Source organism: Phodopus roborovskii, unplaced genomic scaffold (assembly GCF_943737965.1).
Source record: "Phodopus roborovskii unplaced genomic scaffold, PHOROB, whole genome shotgun sequence".
Classification (NCBI taxonomy): domain Eukaryota; kingdom Metazoa; phylum Chordata; class Mammalia; order Rodentia; family Cricetidae; genus Phodopus; species Phodopus roborovskii.
The window spans coordinates 23,304,860-23,325,876 of NW_026125052.1; the positions used below are offsets into that span (position 1 = coordinate 23,304,860).

Here is a 21,017-nt window from a genome sequence, read left to right on the forward strand (position 1 = left end):
ATCTGTTGATATGCCTATGTGTGTGTGTATGTGTGTGTGTGTATCCCTATGAAAGGGGAAAACAAATAAGCTTTAAACATGCCATATATTTTCAGAAGGAAAAAGACTTATCTTTTCTAGTACATATTCATGAAAACTGGATTTTTATGTGAAGTCCTCCTATACATGCTTATAAGGTGATTTCAAGTTGACATTTTTAGAGACAGGATTAAAAAAGGAGGACACTATCACCTCAGCCTTCTGTTTTCATCAAACACTTTCAAAATAATAGATTGAGAAAGGAGCAGGGTCAGTAGGTCAGCGTGAGACTCTTAAACTCAGGCTTCTGGGTTCGGGCCCCACATTGGATGCGAAAATGTAAATGGAGTTCTTAATTGATCTAAGTAATAAAAACCCAGAGTCAGATATGGAGGAAAATGCTGAGAGATCAGAGAGAAGGAGCAAGCCACTGCCACACCTTACGTCCTTATTGTCTCAGCAGACAACAGAGGGAGATCCTCTTTCTCCCTGCTTATATTCTACTTCTGCCCAGCTAGATCACATCCTGTCTGTCTGTGCAGACCTCCAGATATCTATGGTAAGCTAATGGCAAGCTCCATTCTCTGACCTTCAGACAGGCTGTATTTGTACAAGCAAGATATCACCACAGTAAACTTTCACTTTGCAGAGTACTAAAAATTCTGTATACTTTTTAAAAAGAACTTTTTGTTGTATCTATGAGCTGTTTGTATTAATTATGATAGACACTAAACACTGAATAAAAATAGAAACCTAAACCTATAAGCAAAAGACTAAAGGAAGCTCTCACTTTGAAGGTATTTTTGAACTAGATAAATTTTTGGTGTGGTATTTGTTTTGTTTTGTTTCCTACTTTCATGAAATATAGGGACCATTCATGAAAGTTTGGCCTCTTTAGGGTAGGGGATCTCTTAGACCATTAGCATGCTGGTATACCAAGGGGTCATGTCCATGGTGTATATAGTTTAGTTGGACATCAGCAAACCAGAAACAGTAATACTCCATCTTATGCCAGGAGTGCTGGTTCATGTCTGAGTACACACCCTTGAAAGGCAGAGGCAGGAAGATTAGGAGTTCAAGGCCAGCCTTTGGCTACCCAGTGAGCTCAAGTTTAGTCTATGCTACATGTGGATGTGTCCAAAAAGAAAATGAGGAATTATATTTTAGTATTTGACAGTGAGTGGGTGTCTACACCTGAAAAATTCAGAGATACAGGCCAATTCTCACAGTAATGGCTGCCTACATTCCCATTAACAGAATAATCAGGGGAAACTGAGGAAAGACTTCTCAAAGTTATCTAGAGATGCTAGTATGACATGATTGGTAGACACCCACTTTGTCCCACAGATAACATGCCAAGAAACAGAAGTTGTGAATAATAGAACAAGTCTACAAGACTTAGCTGCTTGGCATGTCATCTCTGGACAGTAGTCGTGTCCCGATTAAGGAAAACGTACATGGATGTAATTTGGTGAAAGAGACTGTAAAGTTTCTGAGCATACTTGACAAAGAGTAAAACTAAAGACAAGAGCACAACACGTGAGTCTTAGGACCTGCGTGGGCCTGACAACATATCAGAGGCAGAAGAAAACAGCACAGTAGAGACTGGTGCGTGAGGAATATGAAAGGCATTAGGGAACATGAAAGAACAGGAAAAAGGAAAGTTTTTAGGTGGTGTGTGAGAAGAAAATGTTCTAGGTTCTCTATGGCATGGAGACAGAAGAGCTGAGTTCACTGAAAAGTTTGCAGGATTTGTCAAAGATTCCACAGAGATTTAGAAGGTAATACGCCTGATCAAAATAACAAGGCATGGAAACACTTAGGGAAAATAAAGAACCTGAGGAACAATGGAGACAAAGCGCAGACCAAGAAAATGGGCAGAGATGAACCAAAGTCCCTTCGAAGGGTTAACAGCTGGTACTTCAGCTCCACCGAAAGAGGCCCTCAGTAAACTTCAACACTGAAAGGGTTGATGGCGAATCCTCTAAAAGAACTTAAACCATGGTGGAGGGCATCAGAGTGGTATTCACTGAGTGCAGTGTGAGGACCGGGTGGGAAGTGCAGCACATGACTCCCAGGTGCGGGAAGACAGGAAGGGTGATGGAGGCACAAAGTGGGTTTATTCAGGCAACAGAGGGAAATATGATATGTACAAAAGGAGTACAAAGAGCACAAAAATATTCTTTTAAAGTCAAATATTTAAGTATACGGAAACTAATAGGACAAATGCTATACTTAAAGACAAATATTGCTAAGATTTGCAAAGAAAATTGAAAAGCAGTATGCCGTTTATAACATATACATCTAAAAGTTGAAGAATCAGAATGCTTTAAAATAAAATATTAAATAAAATAATACCAAACAACGCCCTCACCTGCAGAGCTGCCACTCATATCATTAACCCTAGGCAAAAGTGAGGGTATGGCAGAACTCCTACTGGAAGTAAGGAAGGCAATTATTTCATAATAGCAGCATGTGAGAGTCATTGTTTGATAACAAGAGGCCAGTGAACAAGATATGTCCCTTATAATCTCAAAATCTGTACATGGAAACTTACCAAAGAAGACCAGACAAATTTGTCAGCACGGTGAGAGATTTTAATGTGTATTATCAGCTGAGAGCTTGCACTTAACATGTATCAGCAAATGATAGACTTCAGCATAAATATTTGATCCAATGGACATTTTTTAATGTGGCTCTTGACATATGCAGAAAGTTTAGACTGATGTCTTAGCCATCTTTCATGAAGCTTTCAAAACTCTGGCAACATAGCTTGCCATTAAATAATCTCATTTTTTTAATGGTAGGAGGTATAGTACAGTCTATACTCCTGACTCCAGTGTGGTCAGTATCCTTATGAAGCAGAGACACACAGAGGCACAGATACCCAGAGAGAGAAGAGCCTGGCAAGGTAGAGAAGAGAAGAGGCTAGACTGCTGCGTCTACACAGCAAGAAATACCAAGTGTGCAGACACCAGCATCTCAGAGAGATGAGTGGAATGAGCTCTTCAGAGTCCCAGAAGCAAGCAACTCCGACAGCACTTGGTTTGGAGGTTTCTACCCTCCAGAACTGGGAGAGACTGTATTTCTCCTGTGTTTTAAAGAGTTATTTATTTTACATGCATGAGTGTTTTGCCTGCATGTATGTGTGCACACTGTGTGCAGGCCTGCTGCCCACAGAGGTCAGAGGATGACGCTGGATCCCCCTTCAGACTAGAGTCATGAAAGGTTGTAAGCTGTTTGCTGGAAACCAGACCTGCGTGTCTTGTGAGAGCAGTAAAGTGCTCTTAACTGCTGAGCCTTCTCTCTAGCTCCACATTAGTGTGGTTGTAAAGCACCCAGTCTATGGTACTTTGTTAGGGCAGCCTTAGGAAACATATTCCTTGAATTTTAGAGCTAAGGAGAGTCCATTTGAATGGTTTACAAGTCAAAGGAAAGAATACAATTCAATGTGTATTGGACTAATGATAATAAAAATCTCATATACCTAAATTAAACAGATGGAACACAACTTCAGATTTATAAGTCAGAAAAGAAAGAATAAAAAATGAGTTTAGATATTCCAAGTAAGAAATTGGAAGAAGGAATACAAAAGAAACTAAGAAAATAGAAGTAAGGTCATAACAAAACGAAAGCCAAAAACAATGATACAAAAACAAGAACACAAGGACATTAGATGAATTCCAAGAACTTGATGTTGAATATTTGAAAAAGTCCAGTTTCAGAAGAATACTCGTAAGATCCCAACAACATAGGTATTATGAACAAGTAAACGTAGGCATTGTGATGGTATTTAAAGAAACTGTGTAAGCAAATGTTCTTTCTCCACATGGCATTTTCCTCTGAGGTGAGAGAGAAGAGCAGACAGCAACGAAGTTCCTGGGTGGGTCCCAGCACTCAGGAAGCAGAAGCAGCAGATCTCTTTGAGTTCAAGGCCAGCCTGCTCTACAGAGCTAATTCCAGTTCAGCCAGGGCTACACAGAGAAACCCTGTCTGGAAAAACCAAACAAAACAATAAGATCCTGGGTGGGCACATGAAGGACCAATGAACTTTTAACATATGTATCTATTGGCCTTGTGTATTTGCTCCCTTGTGACTTCTCTAATCTGTATCTTCTGCCTGTTTCTTCTAGCTTATTGCTGACATGGAGACCCAGGTTCATAAGTTGAGAGAAGAACTGATTAATGTGAACTCTCAGCGTAAACAGCAGCTGGTAGAACTTGGTCTTCTTCGAGAGGAAGAAAAGCAGAGGGCTGCGAGGGACTACGAGGCCGCCGTCAACAAGCTGAAGGCTGAATCAGAGAGGATGAAAATGGAGCTGAAGAAGACGCACGCCGCCGAGACAGAGATGACCCTGGAGAAGGTGAGGAGCTGGGGGGTCTTTGCTTAGACTATAGACAGGCAGATTTACAGCCCACTGTCCCTGCTCTGCTCTCACATCTCTGAAAGGTGGTAGACATGGATCTACTCTTCAGACTTGGACCAGTAGCTGGAATATTTCCCTCTGTGCAATGCACCGCTAAATTGCTCTAAGCAACTACCTAACTCTCACCTTGACTCTATGGAAGGGGTCCCCTTCATAGTAATTAAATGCAAAGACAGAGTAGTGTAAACCATACTCCTTACAGAGTAGTGTTGTCATTGTGACATTATTTTATTTAAACAAATATCAATATAATATTTACACATTTGGCTTGGATTATATTCAAGTTACAATCTAGAATTTCCTTTTTAAGCGTGAATATTTAATCAGGTTCTGAAAGAGAATTGATGTTCATCATATCAACTGTAAATTGTTCTTTGAGCTCTTTAATTATTGCCAGTCTGGATCTTTGAACTAGAACTTGGAAAGGGTAATTTAAGAATTATCTAATTTTGCTCGGCTTCTACTTCTCTTTTCCTTTTCCTTTTCAAGTAATGTTGAGCCCTGAAAGAGTACATGCAATCACTCTAGGCATTACTGCACAGATTTTACAGTATGAGCCTAGGGTATGGCTTAGTGTCATAATTCACACGGAAGGCAGATTTTTAACATACTTCACCCTTAGCAGGATAGCTCTGAAAGTGTGCCTGGCCTCTTAGAAAACCAGTGTGGGCATTAAAGTGGCTGCAGATGATGACCAAAGAGGATCAAGAGAAAACTCCTCAGGGCCTCAGCCCAGGTCCTGAGGTTGTCGTCGTGTGACAAATGACATGGGTAGAGGAGGCAGCCATGCTTGAATAGAACAGTGGTTGTGCCTCAACCCTGTAAAATGGGATCCTTCCAGAAAGAAAACAGACTAGTTGTAGGGCACAAGAGAGGAGAGACCAGGCATGAAGGACTGTGATAATTAAAATAGAGCAATCTTAGATCTGGGCAGTATAGCAACAGCTGTGATTTTCCTTAAAAAAAAAAAAAAACTCACAGGGTTATGTTTAAAAGGTAGAGCTGACAGGATTTACTGTTAGTTTATATGTGGGGGATGAGAGAGTGGAAGATAGCAAACCTGGGAGCAGGAAATAGCAATGTTCTGATGCTGGTTCAACAGGGCCTTGAGAATTAGGAAGTATTCTTACTCAGATAACAGACTGCTGATGCAGGAGACTGTAGAGAGGATGCTGATGGGTGACTTGGAGCAAGAGAAAAGGGCAGTGGTTGTTATCCTCAAAAAGATAATTTTAGAAGATAATGATATAATAGGAATAAAACAAAAACACATGTAGATGTATGAATATAACTACTCTAAGTGAAAATGCAAAATTAGAGGAAATATTTTCTGTTGAAATCAAGGAAAATGAATAAGAATTCTATTTAAATTAGATGCAAAGTATACTGAGGAATTTTTTGACTAGCAGATATGGAGCCAATTCAAAAGAAAAACAAATACCAGAGAAAACAAAACCAAGTACAGATTGCACAGGATGATCCCAAGAGGAGTGGGTGATAAGGCTAGACTATAGTTCAGGGAGTTTGGGGTCTCCATGGCTTTGAGTAAGTGACAAGAAGCCACTGGAGATGCTGGAGAATTAAGTGTGGGGATCATGAGGAGAATCATCTGTCAGCATCCTTTTAATGGCTGTAGAGCGTTGATGGGAACTGGTCTAGTTCAGGAGATAGACTCGAGAGGGCTTGGGAGAGGTGCATAGGAGGTAGCAATGCATCTCAGTGATAACAGAGCTTGAGAATCATTGCATAGAGGGCACCAGTGAGTCTTGTAAAAGGCAAACTTGCCCCATAATCATTTGTAAACATGGATGAAGTCTCAGGGCTAGGGAGGAGCATATGAGTTCCGTTAGCAATGTACTGGGTTGAGAGTGCTGCCTGAACATATTCACTGCTGTTAAAAGGATGTTTCTGGTTTCCTGAGGAAAGGGTGAACCTGGAAGACACAGGCATAGAAGTTGTGGCTTTGAGAGTGAGACTGCTAATGAGAAGACGGTGAGGAACAAGGAAGAAGGGGAGGCAGACAGACAGACAATGGAGGAGGCATAGACGTTTCAGAGGTTGGGAGGTAATCATCACAAAAGGGTCACTGAGGTAGGAGAACCATGTACAGAATTTATTTTCATGACACAGTCTTTGGAAAGTGGACTGTCAAGAATGTAACAGAAAATCAAGAAAGATGAGGGTTGAGGAGAGGTCACCAGATTTGAAACTGAGAAGTCAGTGATGACCTTGGACAGCACGCTAAAAATCATAGTGTAGACACAAACTGCATTTGCCAAAGCTGAGTGAGGCCATGCAGCTGTGGGAGCCCTCTGTTAACCAGGAACATGACATTAAAGCCAGCAGGAGTCAAAGCAGTCTGCCTTTTTTACACCTCTCGCATTTTGAAGCAGGAGAGAAGGGACTTTTAGAGGAAGTCTACTCTGGAGATGCCAGAGTATGCAGAAGATGCAGAAGATGACTGATGTCTTGTCTGCTGACAGCAGAGGGTAACAACTGAGGGAAACCCCACGTCAGCCCTTGGCTTCAAGAGTGTAGAATCATGGGATATCGGTCTCTTCTGGGGTATGCCACTCTTTCCTGCTTCCAGGTTCCCACACCTACCTCCTGCTGTTCTAATAGCTAGCCTTCCCTTCCTCCTGCTGCCCTTGAAGGAGGAGCCTTCACCGCATTCTTCACCTTCTGGCTCACCTACCTAACCACCTTTCATAACGACTTTCTGACTCATCTCACAGTCTAAAATCATGCTTGCATTTGTGCTTACTTGTTTATTCTCTGTCCCAACCACCCACTAGAGTGTAAGTCCCACCAACAGAGAACCTTGCCTACAGTTCAGTTCTGTACCATTGATGCTAGAGAAGCCTGGTGCGTGGGAGATGCTCACCACTAGTTCATATTGTATGGGAGACAGGAGACATCCCTCTTATCCAGGAAACAGGCAGAAAGAGAGTTGTGGTAAAGATTTAAAACTTGAAAGGAACTTATAGGTTAATATTTATCACCTGATCTTGACGCAGAATCATATAGTCTACTGGAGTCAGTAGTTTCACCAAGTGTGGAAGTAGAGTCCATGGAAATACAGGAGAATGTGGGACTGTGCTCCCATCCACAGGAGGGGGTGGGGCGGTATGAGTGGAAGGGTGGGGCTCCTAAAATGGACTGTAAATGCAAGTCGGGAAGACAGAAATGAGCATAGTCGTATTAGGCAGCATGAAGGAAAGGCACAGAAGAGGTTAACTGGGATGCAGGGAAATGTGAGCAAAGAAAAGAGCAGTCTGAAGAAATAGAGAAGAGCAGGACATAGGCTAACACTCAGAGTACCGTTTGGGATGAGTTGGTAAAATATATCAACCATAAAGTCTATCTAATGAAATCCAGGTACTAGGTTCTTGATATTGAGTTATTTGTATTTCATATTGATAAACATTTTACTTAACTATTACAAACAAGACTTTAGCAATTTCAGCTGCAGAAATGCCTGGACTAAGTCAAAAGCATGCCTGTGAATATCATTTTTTAAAGCTCCAGGATCAAATATAGTGCTTCACAAAAAAGACGTTCATTAAATGTTATATGAGTGAATCAAAGAATTCAGTATAGTCCTGGTGTATGACAGTGTGGATAAATAAATTATATTTAATTTAAATTTTATTTTAATCCATTATAGATAATTTGAATAGGGCAAAATTTATCTTTGTATTCAAATATTCATTTGTGTCTCATAATTTCTTCCATATTACTTAAAATGAATTAAACATAAAGCTTACTTTAGATATGATTTTCTCTACAAATTAATAAACATTTTAGTTTCTTTTATGAAAGTTTAAATCAGTATCAATAAGCTGAACGTTTAGTTGCTAATTATTCTGCAAAGTTGCATAATTCTTCTCACCCAATTAGAAAACTTACTATACTGCTAGGAAGATGATTCAGTGATAAGAGTGCTTACACAAATGTGAGGTCCTGAGTTCAGATCCTCAGCATTTCCATGAAAACAAAATGGTACAGTCATGTGTACCTATAACTCTAGCATTAGAAGGTAGAGACAAATGGATGAGCTGGGCCTCATTGTTTAGGCTGCCAAACCATAATGGCAAACTTAGGTTCAGTGACAGGCATTGTCTAAAGGGAATAAGACAGACTGATAAAAACAAGGCTCCCAATATTGTTCTCTTCTAAGCACTTTCATGTGGTATAAAACCCCCACCCTCCCTAGACACAGGAATATATCATGCACAACTTAATATGTAGATATACCTGAAAGATAAAATATTTGCTAGCAGCTTAAAATCTAGTCAGAATCAAGGCCTTATCATCAAGTGTCAACGTAGGTTCAAAGAGAAAAGATAACACCAGAATAATAAGCAATCTAAGTAGAATCTTACATGTAGGCCTGGGTCCATTCAGTAGCATAGTGTTACGGTTAGAAAAACCCTAAATCTGGATTCTACCTGACTGGCTGACAGCAGTGATTTGGACCAGCATGATATTTTCAGTGGTCTTGAGTTATGGGAAACATGAAGTACCTCACCAAGGTCAAGTCCTTGAAGTAGAGAATCCAAGAGAATACATGATTGACATTTGCAAAATGAAAGCTGCTTTGCACTTCTAAAATTCTTTTCAAACCAAATTGAAATAAAGTGCATCGTACCTGAAGCTTTGAAAAGTTAGAGTGTTGCTGTGTGCTGATAGTAAATAAGTTGCATGTCTGTTAGAAAAGCAGCTGTGGAGCATTGCAAAACAACCATCTTTTAGATAAAGGACATTTAGAAAATATGAAAAATAACCATGGGAGCTTCCATGACTGCCACCCTCAGATAAAACCATGAGAACAGCTTAATATCTGTGTGAGTTACCAATTTCCAATTAGCTGCCTGAGAGCATGCTAAGTAGTTTTGTCTCTTCCTTTTCTACAAGTTATGTAAAAGATATTTCAATGTCACTTGGAATTCTTTAAAACTGCAGTTTCATGGTTTTGTGCTATTTTATTTATTAACACAGCCTAACTTATGCTGTTATTTTATTCTGAGATATTTGGGCTTTTAAATTTTTTAATATGAATATCAGCTTTTATCAACTCTTCCCATTTTTCTTTTTCTTCAATTAAATTCCCAGGGAGGTGTGAGATCCAGCTGCATTTTTGAAAGCTTGGATTACCTTACGTTTTCACATAGGGATGTTTGCTGTTCTTTAATTGCCCTGGGCATTTTTTATAGTTTCCTTTAATTTTTGGTATTTTTGTGAAAAGTGGTTATTGTCAAGAGATTGAGTGTGTATACTAGATTTGTATTGTACATTTTTCATTTTCTGTAAATTATCTGTTGGTGTCCTTTGCCAGTTCCTCTTCCCTTAGGGCTCTTTTTCTTCATGAACCTATATAAACTTCTTTATTATTGTGGCAAATACTCCCAGTGCCTGTTAGCTCTATGCTATGAGTGCTCTGGCATGCCTATCTTGCCCTTTGTCATTCTCACCTATGAAAAATTGTTTTAAACTTAACATTTTGATATTCTAAACTAGATTGCCAAATCACTTTCTGCAGTGTACAAAGTGAAAAGCTTTTATGAATTTGACATGCATTTACCAGCCTAGGTTTCCAGTCCACAATTTTAAGTCATATCTGAAGGATTATTTTGGAAATCTGCCAGCCTAAAGTCATTAAAAGATTCTGAGCAACAATTCAACATCTTTTTCAAATTTAAGAAATGTAGAATATGGCATAATTACTTAAAGCTAAGGTCAGAGAAACTACTCAGACCTTTGAAATTTATAATTAAAGGATTAATATTAACTTATGAAGACATTGTCATTTAGCTTTAAAGGGATTTCTAATTTCAATTCTCTTCTTTCTTTGATCTTTTCCCTGACTTTTTCCTTTGATTAGAACATACGGAGCTTTATATTCTTAAATTTTAAACTAAATATTGAGATTTATATAAATAATTGACAAATAACATCCAATTTAATCTTTATTATATCCTCTAAATGGTAAATTTAAAGTTGTTGTTTTCCTTTGGGTCTGTGAACTGTAGACAGCTGTATTGGGCTAAGTGGCACCTCTTAGCATAATAAGAATCTGCAAAGAAAAAACTACACAATGCCAACTTGGAAAGCCTAAAAATGATGCAGAACTTGGATTAAAAAAAATCAATCAGTATTTTCTTATGGTGAGGCTTGGTGTGTGTGTGTGTGTGTGTGTGTGTGTGTGTGTGTGTGTGTGTGTATACTCATATGTGTGGGGCTACATGTGTGTGGGTAAGTGCATATTTGCATATATGTAACTACATTTAGAAGGCAGAATTTCAGGTCTGGTGGCTTCCTAGATTTCTCTCCATCTTGTATTATGAGATAACCTCTGTCACCATGCTCAGTTTTCTCTGCTTTCTCTAGTCTAGCTAGTCAGTTTGCTCTAGGGATTTCCTGTCTTCACATCCTGCATGCTGGGATTACAGGCAGGTACAATCCTTACCAGTTTTTACTGAGTTCTAGGGATCCAGATTCAGGTCTTGATACTTGTGTGGCAAATGCATTATCTGCTAAGCCATGTCTCCAGTTCCCAAGGTTTAGAACTTTGATGTGTGTATGTGGATGACCTCCATAGTAATCCTCCTCTGAGTGGTGAAAAGGCTATTCTGCCTTACCAAAATGTAAGATTTTTTTGATGGGATATCAAATCAAATATTTCAACTAAATTGTCTTATTATATATAATATCACCTCTGTAACAAGAGAAAATGTATTTGCCTTAAATTGTGTTTATTTCCTCTTCTTTTCTATCTTTTTAAAACATCAGTCCTCTAAGTCCTCTCCTACATTATCCAGTTCCTGTGAAGCAGCTGTCCCATAGGAAGTTCCCTAAATCAATACTGAAATCATGTCTGGGTTTTGTTTATTAAACTAAAAGGAAGAGTTTCTTTAGTTTATGCATATATACAAATAATAAACATACTGAGAAGAATTAAGAAAACAATACCTTTCATAATAGCCTCAAAAAAAGTATCTTGGAGCAACTCTAACCAAGCAAACAAATGACCTATGTAATAAAAACTTTACAACACTGAATGAGACATCAGAAGAAAGAAGGATCTTCTATGTTCATGGATAAGTAGGATTGATACTATGAAAATGGCCAGCCTACCAAAAGCAGTCTGCAGATTCAATGCAATATCTATCAAAATCCCAACACAGTTCCACACAGAAATTGCACAAAATCGAAAACTTCACATGAAAACACACACACACACAAACAAAAAACATAATATTTAAAACAACCCTGATTAATAAAATATTGTAACTGCAGGAGGTATCACTATCCCATGTTTCAAGTTATGCCACTGAGTTATAGTCATAAAAACACCAGGACATTAGCATAAAAACAGGCAGGTTGATTAATGGGATGGAATTAATGATCTGTCCATAACTCTATATAACAAAAGATTTTTTTCCTCCACTGGAAGCCAAAAAATCCTCATTGGAATAAGTATAGCATCTTCAGTAAATGATGCTGGTCAAACTGGATAGCTGCATATAAAAGAATGAATATAAATATGTATCTGTCCCCTTACACAAAATTCAATTCCAAGTGGATCAAGGACCAGATATTCAGAATCTGATAGGCAAAATTGTAGAGAATAGGATTAAAAATTCACTGGCACAGGAAGAGACTTTCTTCTCACAGGACATATATAACACATATAAGACCAACAATTAATAAATCAGATCTCATGAAGCTAAAAGTTTTATGCACTGTAAAGAAAACTATCATTCAAGCAAAGAGGCAGCTTACAGAATGGGAAAAGGTCTTCATCAATTAATTTTACATCTGGTGGAGGGTTAGTGCCTACAATATACAAAGAACTCCAATTGCTTGACTATTCATGCTGTGAAGGGTCCATCTTCCCTGATAGGACTGCCCAGGTCAGTGTTAATGGCAAGTCTCAGATGGAGTAGAACAGCTGCTTCTTTCCACAGGGCTTGCATGATCCTACCCTTCTGCTCTCCTCCTAATGCCTCTGCAAGATGTTAAAGAACACTTGTTTTCTAGAAAACCTCGGGGATAAATCAGTAGTCCCAGCATATGGGAGGTGTAGGCCAGAGGACCAGGAATCCAAGCTCATCCTTGTTTATATAGTAAGGTCCATGTCAGTCTGGCATACATGAGTTCTTATCTCAAAAAACAAAACAAAAGATTGTCTAAACAGAAAATCTAGAAGTATAAGTGAATGATTGTGGCTGGAGAGAGAGGGCTCAGCAGTTAAGAGCACTGACTGCTCTTCCAGAGGTCATGAGTTCAATTCCCAGCAACTACATAATGGCTCACAACCATCTGTAATGAAATCTGATACCCTCTTCTGTCATGCAGGTATCCATGTAGGCAGAACACTGTATAACATGATAAATAAAAAATAAAATCTTTAAAACATAGTTTAAAAAAAAGTGAATGATTGTTTAATTTTAAAATAAGCACTTGAAATTTATGGATCAAAGAATACTCATCATTCTCCAATCCAGCTTCCTAATTTACTAATAAAACCATTAAAAATGAGAATTCTGCCATTCATTAAAACTCGTTTTCTCTTTTTGGATGCTCAGAAATGAAAAACTTAATACCTAGAATTAATAAAAATCTTTTATGTTTGTGCAGCAAAACATTTTGGTGTGACTTGGGAACTTAAAGTTCATCTATTATCTTAAATATTAGTAGTTGAATTGAAAGAACTGCTATTGAATAACAGAAATAAGCATTTGTGTCTCAGGAATACAAGGTTTTTGATGTTTATAAATGTTTAAGTTTAGTGCTATAATTGTATGTCTGTTACTCTTATGCTATTGACATGAAGACTACTGTCTTAATTTGGATTTCTATTGCTGTGAAAAGAAGCCATGACCATGGCAATTCTTATAAAGGAAAGCATTAATTGGGGTGGCTCACTTACAATTCCAAGGTTCAGTCCATTATCATTATGGTGGAACTTGAAGGAGTGCAGGTAGACATGGTGCTGAAGAAGTAGCTGAGAGTCCTACATCTTGCAGGCAGACAGAAGTGGTTTGAGATAATGGATAGTATCTTGAACATACATGAGACCTCAAAGCCTGCCTCCACAGTGGCACACTCTTCCAACAAAACCACACCTACTCCACAAAGTCACACCTTCTCATAATGCCACTCCCTTTGGGAGCCATTTTCCTTCAAACCACCACAACTACCCATCTTTTTGACCAGTGATCTATTCCTTGGCTAATATAGCATAGCACTTCAAAGAATATATGTCTAAAAATGATCTCACGAATATTTTTAAAAGTCAGTAGACAGAATTTATTTATATTTTTAGACCATTATATCCCACAATCACATGGTTTGACATCAGAAACACCGTCAGTGTAATTTACTGTGTTAGTAACTTGAAAGAGTAAAGTTTTATATGGTTTTGTATGGTTCTCTGTTGCAGCCTGGGAGATCAGCTCCCAGGTCTGCGCCCAGGGTAATGAAAATAATGCCTCAGAGCGGCTAGACTTTTTCTGTAGGTAAATAAAGAAACACACACTTTGTGATGGTAACTTAAGAAAAAAGGAACAAGCACACATTTTCCTGATGTAACCTTCTCTTTTACTTCATCTTAAATAATCTCTTTCTTGACAGTATCTCTACACAGTTACATCTCTTTACATATAGCTACAGAGGTCTTCCCTTTCCATCTCTCATACTTCTCTCTCTATCACACTTCTCTCTTAATTCCCCCACATATTTCCTGCTTCTTTTTATAGCCAAAACCTCTGGGCAAATATGAATCACGTCTTTCAGGGTCACGAAGCTCTTCTTGAATAAACAATAAGAAACAAAGCCAAATTGATTACACATTTTCTTTCAGGATAGGGAAGTCACACTGACTGGGCAGTGAATAAAGTAAGCATGTAGCTCTGAGTGGTCAGGGTTCCCATACAGAAAATGATATTGAAATTCAGAACTTAAACAATAAACAGTTAGTTGACTGAACTTTGAGGTTGGGGAGTAGGTGCAGAAAGTCCATTGCTGAGAAAATTATGTCTACCAAAATTGCTTCATGCTCTGACCTTGAATCATCAATGAACACCTGGGAAATTGACCTCCTGTATTTGTCTCTAGTGACAACAAGATATTGTCTCCTGGGACAACCAGTTCGCTTTTAATTTGCTCTGGAGTCTAAAATTAGCTGTCTTTATGACTGAGGATACTATTACTTTCCTATATCAAAGTAAATAAAATATCCTAATATTATTTCTGTTCATCAGAATTATATAGTTTAAGCAGAAATCTTCTTCCTGCCCATTCACAGCTATATGTATGCTGAGTAGATGGAATATTTTCTTGAAATAAACACATAAGCAGTGGGGGAAATACCCATAGTTGGCATATGAGAAAAATTACAGGCAGAGACAAACAGTCATTTACAATCAGTGACCTCACAGTCTTGGCCAGGTGGGAGTTCCCCAACAGAGAGTCACTCATCTGGTAGGTCAGCCTGTTGAATGCTGTCACCTGCTATATACTTGCATGGCCTCTGGCAGTTTTCTCTGTATTAGAGTGAGCACAAGCTTTTATTAAATAAAGAGGAAGGAAGAAAGGAAGAAAGGAAAGAAGGAAGGAAGAAAGAAAGAGGAAAAGAAAAGAACCCTAAAATACAGTGTGAAGCTAAAAAGCAGGTTTTATTTGTCTCTCAGATAACAATTTGGAATTATTAGGGTGACTGCTGTAGGGGAAACTGTTGTACAAGATCACTAAGAACCTAGTTTCTTAGTGTACCTCACTCATCAGTGTAGTGATTCCATCCAAGTGTTAAAGGTTGCTGCCTCCATTGGCACTGTTTTTCAGCTAGTGAGACAAAGGGTTTTAGGAGCACAGCTGGAAAGCATGGCCCTATAGGCTTGCCCGTACTAAAAGATAGGAAGAAGGTATCATTGGGAAGGTAGAGGAGGATGGAAAAGCATGGTGCTATTGTCTTGCACAGTACTAAGACACAGGAAGAAGGTATCATTGGGAAGATAGAGGAGGATATGGGAGGATGAGGAAGGAAGGAGGGGATGAAGGACAATAGCTCATAAGCAATGGCACACTGTGCACATTTGATGCCTATGTTATATGTAATCCTGGTGAATTAAGACAAACCAGTGAACAAAACAAGCACATATTCATGTCAGAGTTCAGTTTAAAAGAAAGGTTAGCTGCATGCTGTGATTTGTATTTACACAGGTAACATGTAAACCATTTAAACTGCACAGCCACATTTTACTTCACTGTTATGGGCCGTGTCAATGTCTGGACGAAGGAATCGCTAATGCCTGAGCAGTCAGTGAGTAGACCCCAAGGCAAAAAGCAGAACTGCTATGGCCAAGGAGCGACTTAGCACAAGTGTGGTATGCAAGTAGAGAGGAGTAATTGAGACAAGATGCCACAAGTGTCCCAGTGCACCAACCACACAGTGCCTTCTGTGTGACACCAGGACTTGGTTTTAATTCCAAGTAGAGGAAGTCATGAGAACATTTCTGTAGAAAGATGTTTCTGCCCCACAAGGTCCCTCGGTCATTTAGTGCCAAATATGTACACAGGGACTTATATTAATTATAAACTGTTTGGCCAATGGCTCAGGCTTTTTATTGGCTAATGCTCTCTTAATTGTTAACCCATTTCTATTTATCTGTCTCAACATGGTCTTGGCTTACTGCAGAATGCCCAGGCACACTACCTTCCCTGTTAACTACATAGCATCTCTAGCAACTCTCTGCATTCCTCTTCCCAGAATTCTCCTAGTCTGGTAGGCCCACCTGTACTTCCTGCCTGGCTACATCCTGCCTGTCCATTGACAAAACAGCTTTATTCATCAACCAATAAAAGAAACATATATTCACAGCATACAGGACATCTCCCATCATCTCTTTTATGTCTAAATAAACATTAAGCTTTTAACTTTAACATAGTTATCAAACAAGAACTATAGTTAACAATATTAACACCATTTACATTTGGAAAAATTTAAAGAAAATATTCTGTCATCTATTCTATCTTTTTGAGTCTAAAGTTTTATGTGTTTCTCTGTAACACTGGGGCATCCATCTTCAGCCTATAGGCCATAGTGACTGGCAGACTTTTTAACAAAGTGAGAAATTTGAACATCTGTTCTGTCTTGTATTGGCAAAGTTCTTCAGTTGCTTTCTTCCATAAAGCAGCAACCGTAAAGGACCATGCTGTCTTTTGGTAAGTTCAGCAGTCACTTTCCTTTGCAACCTGCTTGTCCAGTTTGGACAGTGTGCTTGTTTAATGTCAGCACTTGAGTCAAGAGCAGTTTCTTGTCCAAATAGCTATCCCTGCCATGTTGAAGGCAAATATCATAGCAAGTTTCTGCAATGCCCATCTTTCTCTCTGACATAATTGGTGTTTCCAGGAGCAGTTGTGTCTCATTGTCATGAAAAATCCTAATAAACCATTTTTAATGCCACATTCTGTAGGGTTTTTTTAAGGGTTTGAAGAATACCTATCCATTTGAAGTATATCTTTGTCTATCTAGAAAACCTAACTTAGCTATAATTTTTGACTATTATAAGTGACTATCTATAATCTGTATTTAATTATACATTACAGTTTTAAAAGAGCTGTATAAACACAATACCTAAACAATAGAAATATACATATAACAAAATTGACTTTAAATTTGTATCAGTAAACCAAAACACATACCAATGCAAAGAATTCGTTTCTATGTCATATCCCCCTTTTACCTTTAGAAAGAGATTGACTGTGAACATTAACCATTTATAACCGACTCTGTTTAAATGAAAACATTTATAAACAATATTTGGGAATATGGGCATAATTCTCTCCAAACTACTTCCTGCTGTTTGGGGCCGCTGTCATTACCATGAACATCCTGAGAAAACCCAGAACCCTGACTGTAGTGGTCTGTAAGGCCACCTGGTCTCAGCTGTTTTGGATGTTGGATCACGTAGGCTACCGCATGGGGGGCGGGGAGAGGGTCTTGGTTAATCAAACCCTTATTAGTCTGGAAGGAATCCACAGTTTTTCATCTTCTATGGAAACAAAAGCAGAGCCTCTTTTCCAAAGTAACCTGTCCTTAGACTTGAATTTTAAAGTGAAGACATTTTCAGGATACAATGATTAAATTAATTCAGCAACATTTATTTATTTATTTATTTTGGTTTTTCGAGACAGGGTCTGTCTGTATTTTTTGAAGCTTGTGCAGGCACTCACTTTGTAGACCAGGCTGGTCTCAAACTGACAGAGATCCGCCTGCCTCTGCCTCCCGAGTGCTGGGATTAAAGGCATGTGCCAACACTGCCCAGCTTCCATCAGCATTTATAATCAAATGTCTGTTAGCAGCTCTTGCTCCTTCCTCAGCACAAACAATTCAAAGATAATACAATAACATACAGTATCCAGACTCTCTGTGTATGTTCCATCTTTATGTGACCTTGTTTTTATTACTGTATTTCTTTTACTTTTATTTTTTTTTTTTTTGGTTATTTTTTTAATATGGGGTTTCTCTGTGTATTTTTGGCTGTCATAGAACTCACTCTGTTGACCAGGTTGTCCTTGAAACCCCTGCCCCCCCCAAGTGCTGGAATTAAGGTGCCACCACATCCAGCTACTCTTGTTCTTTTTTAAGGTCTTTCTCTATCTTTTGTTCTTTTCTCTCCCAAGCCTACATATACTTTCAAGCACACTGTAAACCATTTAGATGTTTTTTTCCCTCTGAATCTGTCCCTAGGGAGCAAAAAGGGAATGGGATGGGATTTGGAGGGGGAACAGAGGAGGAAGGGAGGATGAGAGAACTGGGTTGTCATGTAAAAAAGCTTGTTTCTAATTTAAATAAAAATAATATCATTTAAAAGAAGAATCTGTCTTTACTGTTCATCTCCCTTCTTCTGACCACATGACTCTTTATTCTGCTCAACAGCCTGGCAAGGATTGAAACTGTGTCTTTGGCAGCTGGCTCTGCTCCGTTCCTTGACTTCTTGAGAGTCTAGCTTCATGGAGGAGGCATGCGGGTGACAGACACCCATGTTTATTTCCAAAACTGAGGAGTTTCTAGGTCCACATCACCACCAAGAGCATGCTGCAGGCTGCTCATAAACACCATGGAACTGTTTGGTAGCAAGGCTTCTTAAAGGAGCCTGGTGAGTTTTGCTGAGTCAGGAAGTCCCTCTTAAATGAGCCTCACCTCTGCTTGCTTCTAGCAAACAGCCCACCTGAGAAAATGCTGCTACCAAGAAGCCACGTTCTTTTGTGTTTAGAATTAAGCTTTTCTCAGGTTTTAAGTGGAAATGCCTGCCAAATGTTTGGGCACCACATGTGGACAGAAGTTTCTGTCCCACCTGGTCCCACAACTATGTAGTCCCAAATGTTCAAAATCCCTTTCCCTTGGAGGGAAAGCCTGGCTGTTGGAGAGCAAAGTAGGATGCCAGCCAAGAAGCTACTTTGGTCATCCAGGTGACAGGTAACCATGGCTGACACCAGAGTGTATCAGGAGGTGTTCAGATGCTGGGTGTGTTTTGAGGTTACAATAACCATGATACATAGTACAGGGCATGAGATAGAGAAATTTCCCACAGAGAGACCCACACACATGAAAATGTGGAAAGAAGTATGCAGCTTATAGTATGGTTGGATGACCTGGTGGGTGATTTTGAATTGTATTTTCTGTATTTCTAAATGTTTGTATTGTAAGAGCTTTGTGAGCTGAACGGGAATATTTAGAAGCCACCATCCTTATAGTTCCCTGTCTCTAATTACTAGTCTAAGTTTTGATCTGTCCACTTCCAGATCAAAATCATGAAGAAAACAATATGGGGCACTTCGATTCTAATGTCTCACCAGCTATTACCTGAAAACAAGCAATGTGATTGTGATGTCACTGTCCCTCCTCACCCTTCTCTGGGACATAAAGGGTTTCTCAGTAGTAGAACCCATGGGCCCAAGTCACCTGTCAGGGCAGAGGCATCAAAGATAGGCCCTGTGGCTTTGCCCGTCCTGCAGCCTGCATATGGTGTTCTCATCACCTCATCCTAGTGGGTGGCTACAGGAGATGTGGGGCTCTCTGAACTTAGACCGCCCATCTTCTGGGCAAAGAAAGGCCCTGGAAATAATGGGAGTAAAAGAAAATAAGTATAATGCCCCCACAGCTGAACAGGCTGACAGTATGAGACCCCTGAGGGACACAGGACCATCTGTCCCCAGAGACAAAAAGGTAAGAGACACAGAGAGATAACTCCATGTCTGAGATGAAGATTAAATAACAAAACAAAATCTAATACTCATTATAACCTAAATTTAGACACTGGTGATATGAACACATCCCTTCCCATGAAGGAGATTAATTTTAGTGGGGGAGAGGGCTTAATATTAGAAATAATTACTATTATATTTAACTGAAATTAAGGTCATCATCTAACTTTATTGGACTAAATGGCTTTGGAAACATCCAGGATGGTGTCTTAAAGTCGGAGGGAACAGATGGAATTGACCAGAATTTTCTAGAAATTATAGGTTATGAGCTAATTATATTTACTCATTACTTAAAATTTTACAAAACCGCATTGCCCAAAACAAAGTTGCCACAGTTTCATGGCTATTTGGGAAAACATTTGCATATTCCTGTAAGGTGTACAGTTTTTCTGCCTGCCGCCTGGTCTTGTCCCGCCGCCGCGCCAGCCCCAATTAACACACTGAGACTCTGTATTAGATATAATTCTGTTGGCCAGGTACTTGTTTCTTATCGGCTAGCTCTGTCTGTCTTAAGTATTAACCCATTTCTGCTGATCTATATATTTCTCTTACCGGGGATCCGGCCGGCATACTGCTTTCTCCAGACTCTCCATCTTGACTCTCCTTCTTACTACTTCCTCTTTCCTCCTTGTCTCCTAGTCCCTCCTATCTTACTTTCCTATTGGCCAACAGTGCTTTATTCATTAACCAGTATGAGAAACATATATACATAATGGCATCTCCCATCATATTCCCATTTCTTCTTTCTACCTTTCTTTATTTTAATTAAATTCATTGTTAAATTTTATTTTATTATGTATGACATAAAACTTACCATTTTTAAATTTTTATTATATAATATAGTACCATTAAATACATTTAAGTTGTACAGTTGTCACCATTTTTTATCACCAGAACACTTCTAAACTCACAAAACCAAAATAATATGTCAAATAGTAACTTCCCTTAATTCTCCCCCAGCCCTTACTAACTACCTCTTTAATTCTGTTTCTGTATACTTGACCACTCTAAATATCTGGTACAGGGAATCACTTAGTAGATATCTTTTGTAACTTTTTTATTTCACTTACTATTGGGATACCATAGCCTGTGTCACATTTAATTTTTGTAAGATCAAAAAAAATTTTTTCATTGAGTGGATATATCACATTTTATCTTTACATCTCGATGGACACTTGGTTTGTTTCTACCTTTTAGCAGTTATTAATGATTCTGTAGAGAGAATGATCCTGTAATAACTACTATAGTTTGGGGGTTTACTTTGTTTTGGTGTATAAGCAGAAGATCTATATGGTAAAA

General features: G+C 38.8%; 1 protein-coding gene across 1 annotated transcript in view; it reads left to right on the forward strand.

The window, feature by feature from the left end:
- Positions 1–21,017, forward strand: part of Cep112 (centrosomal protein 112) — a 382,234-nt gene that overhangs the window by 224,061 nt on the left and 137,156 nt on the right. Inside the window, exon 22 of the mRNA XM_051182944.1 lies at positions 4,152–4,382. Within this exon, the coding sequence (XP_051038901.1) occupies positions 4,152–4,382 (231 nt within the window). The remainder of the gene's footprint in view (positions 1–4,151; positions 4,383–21,017) is intronic.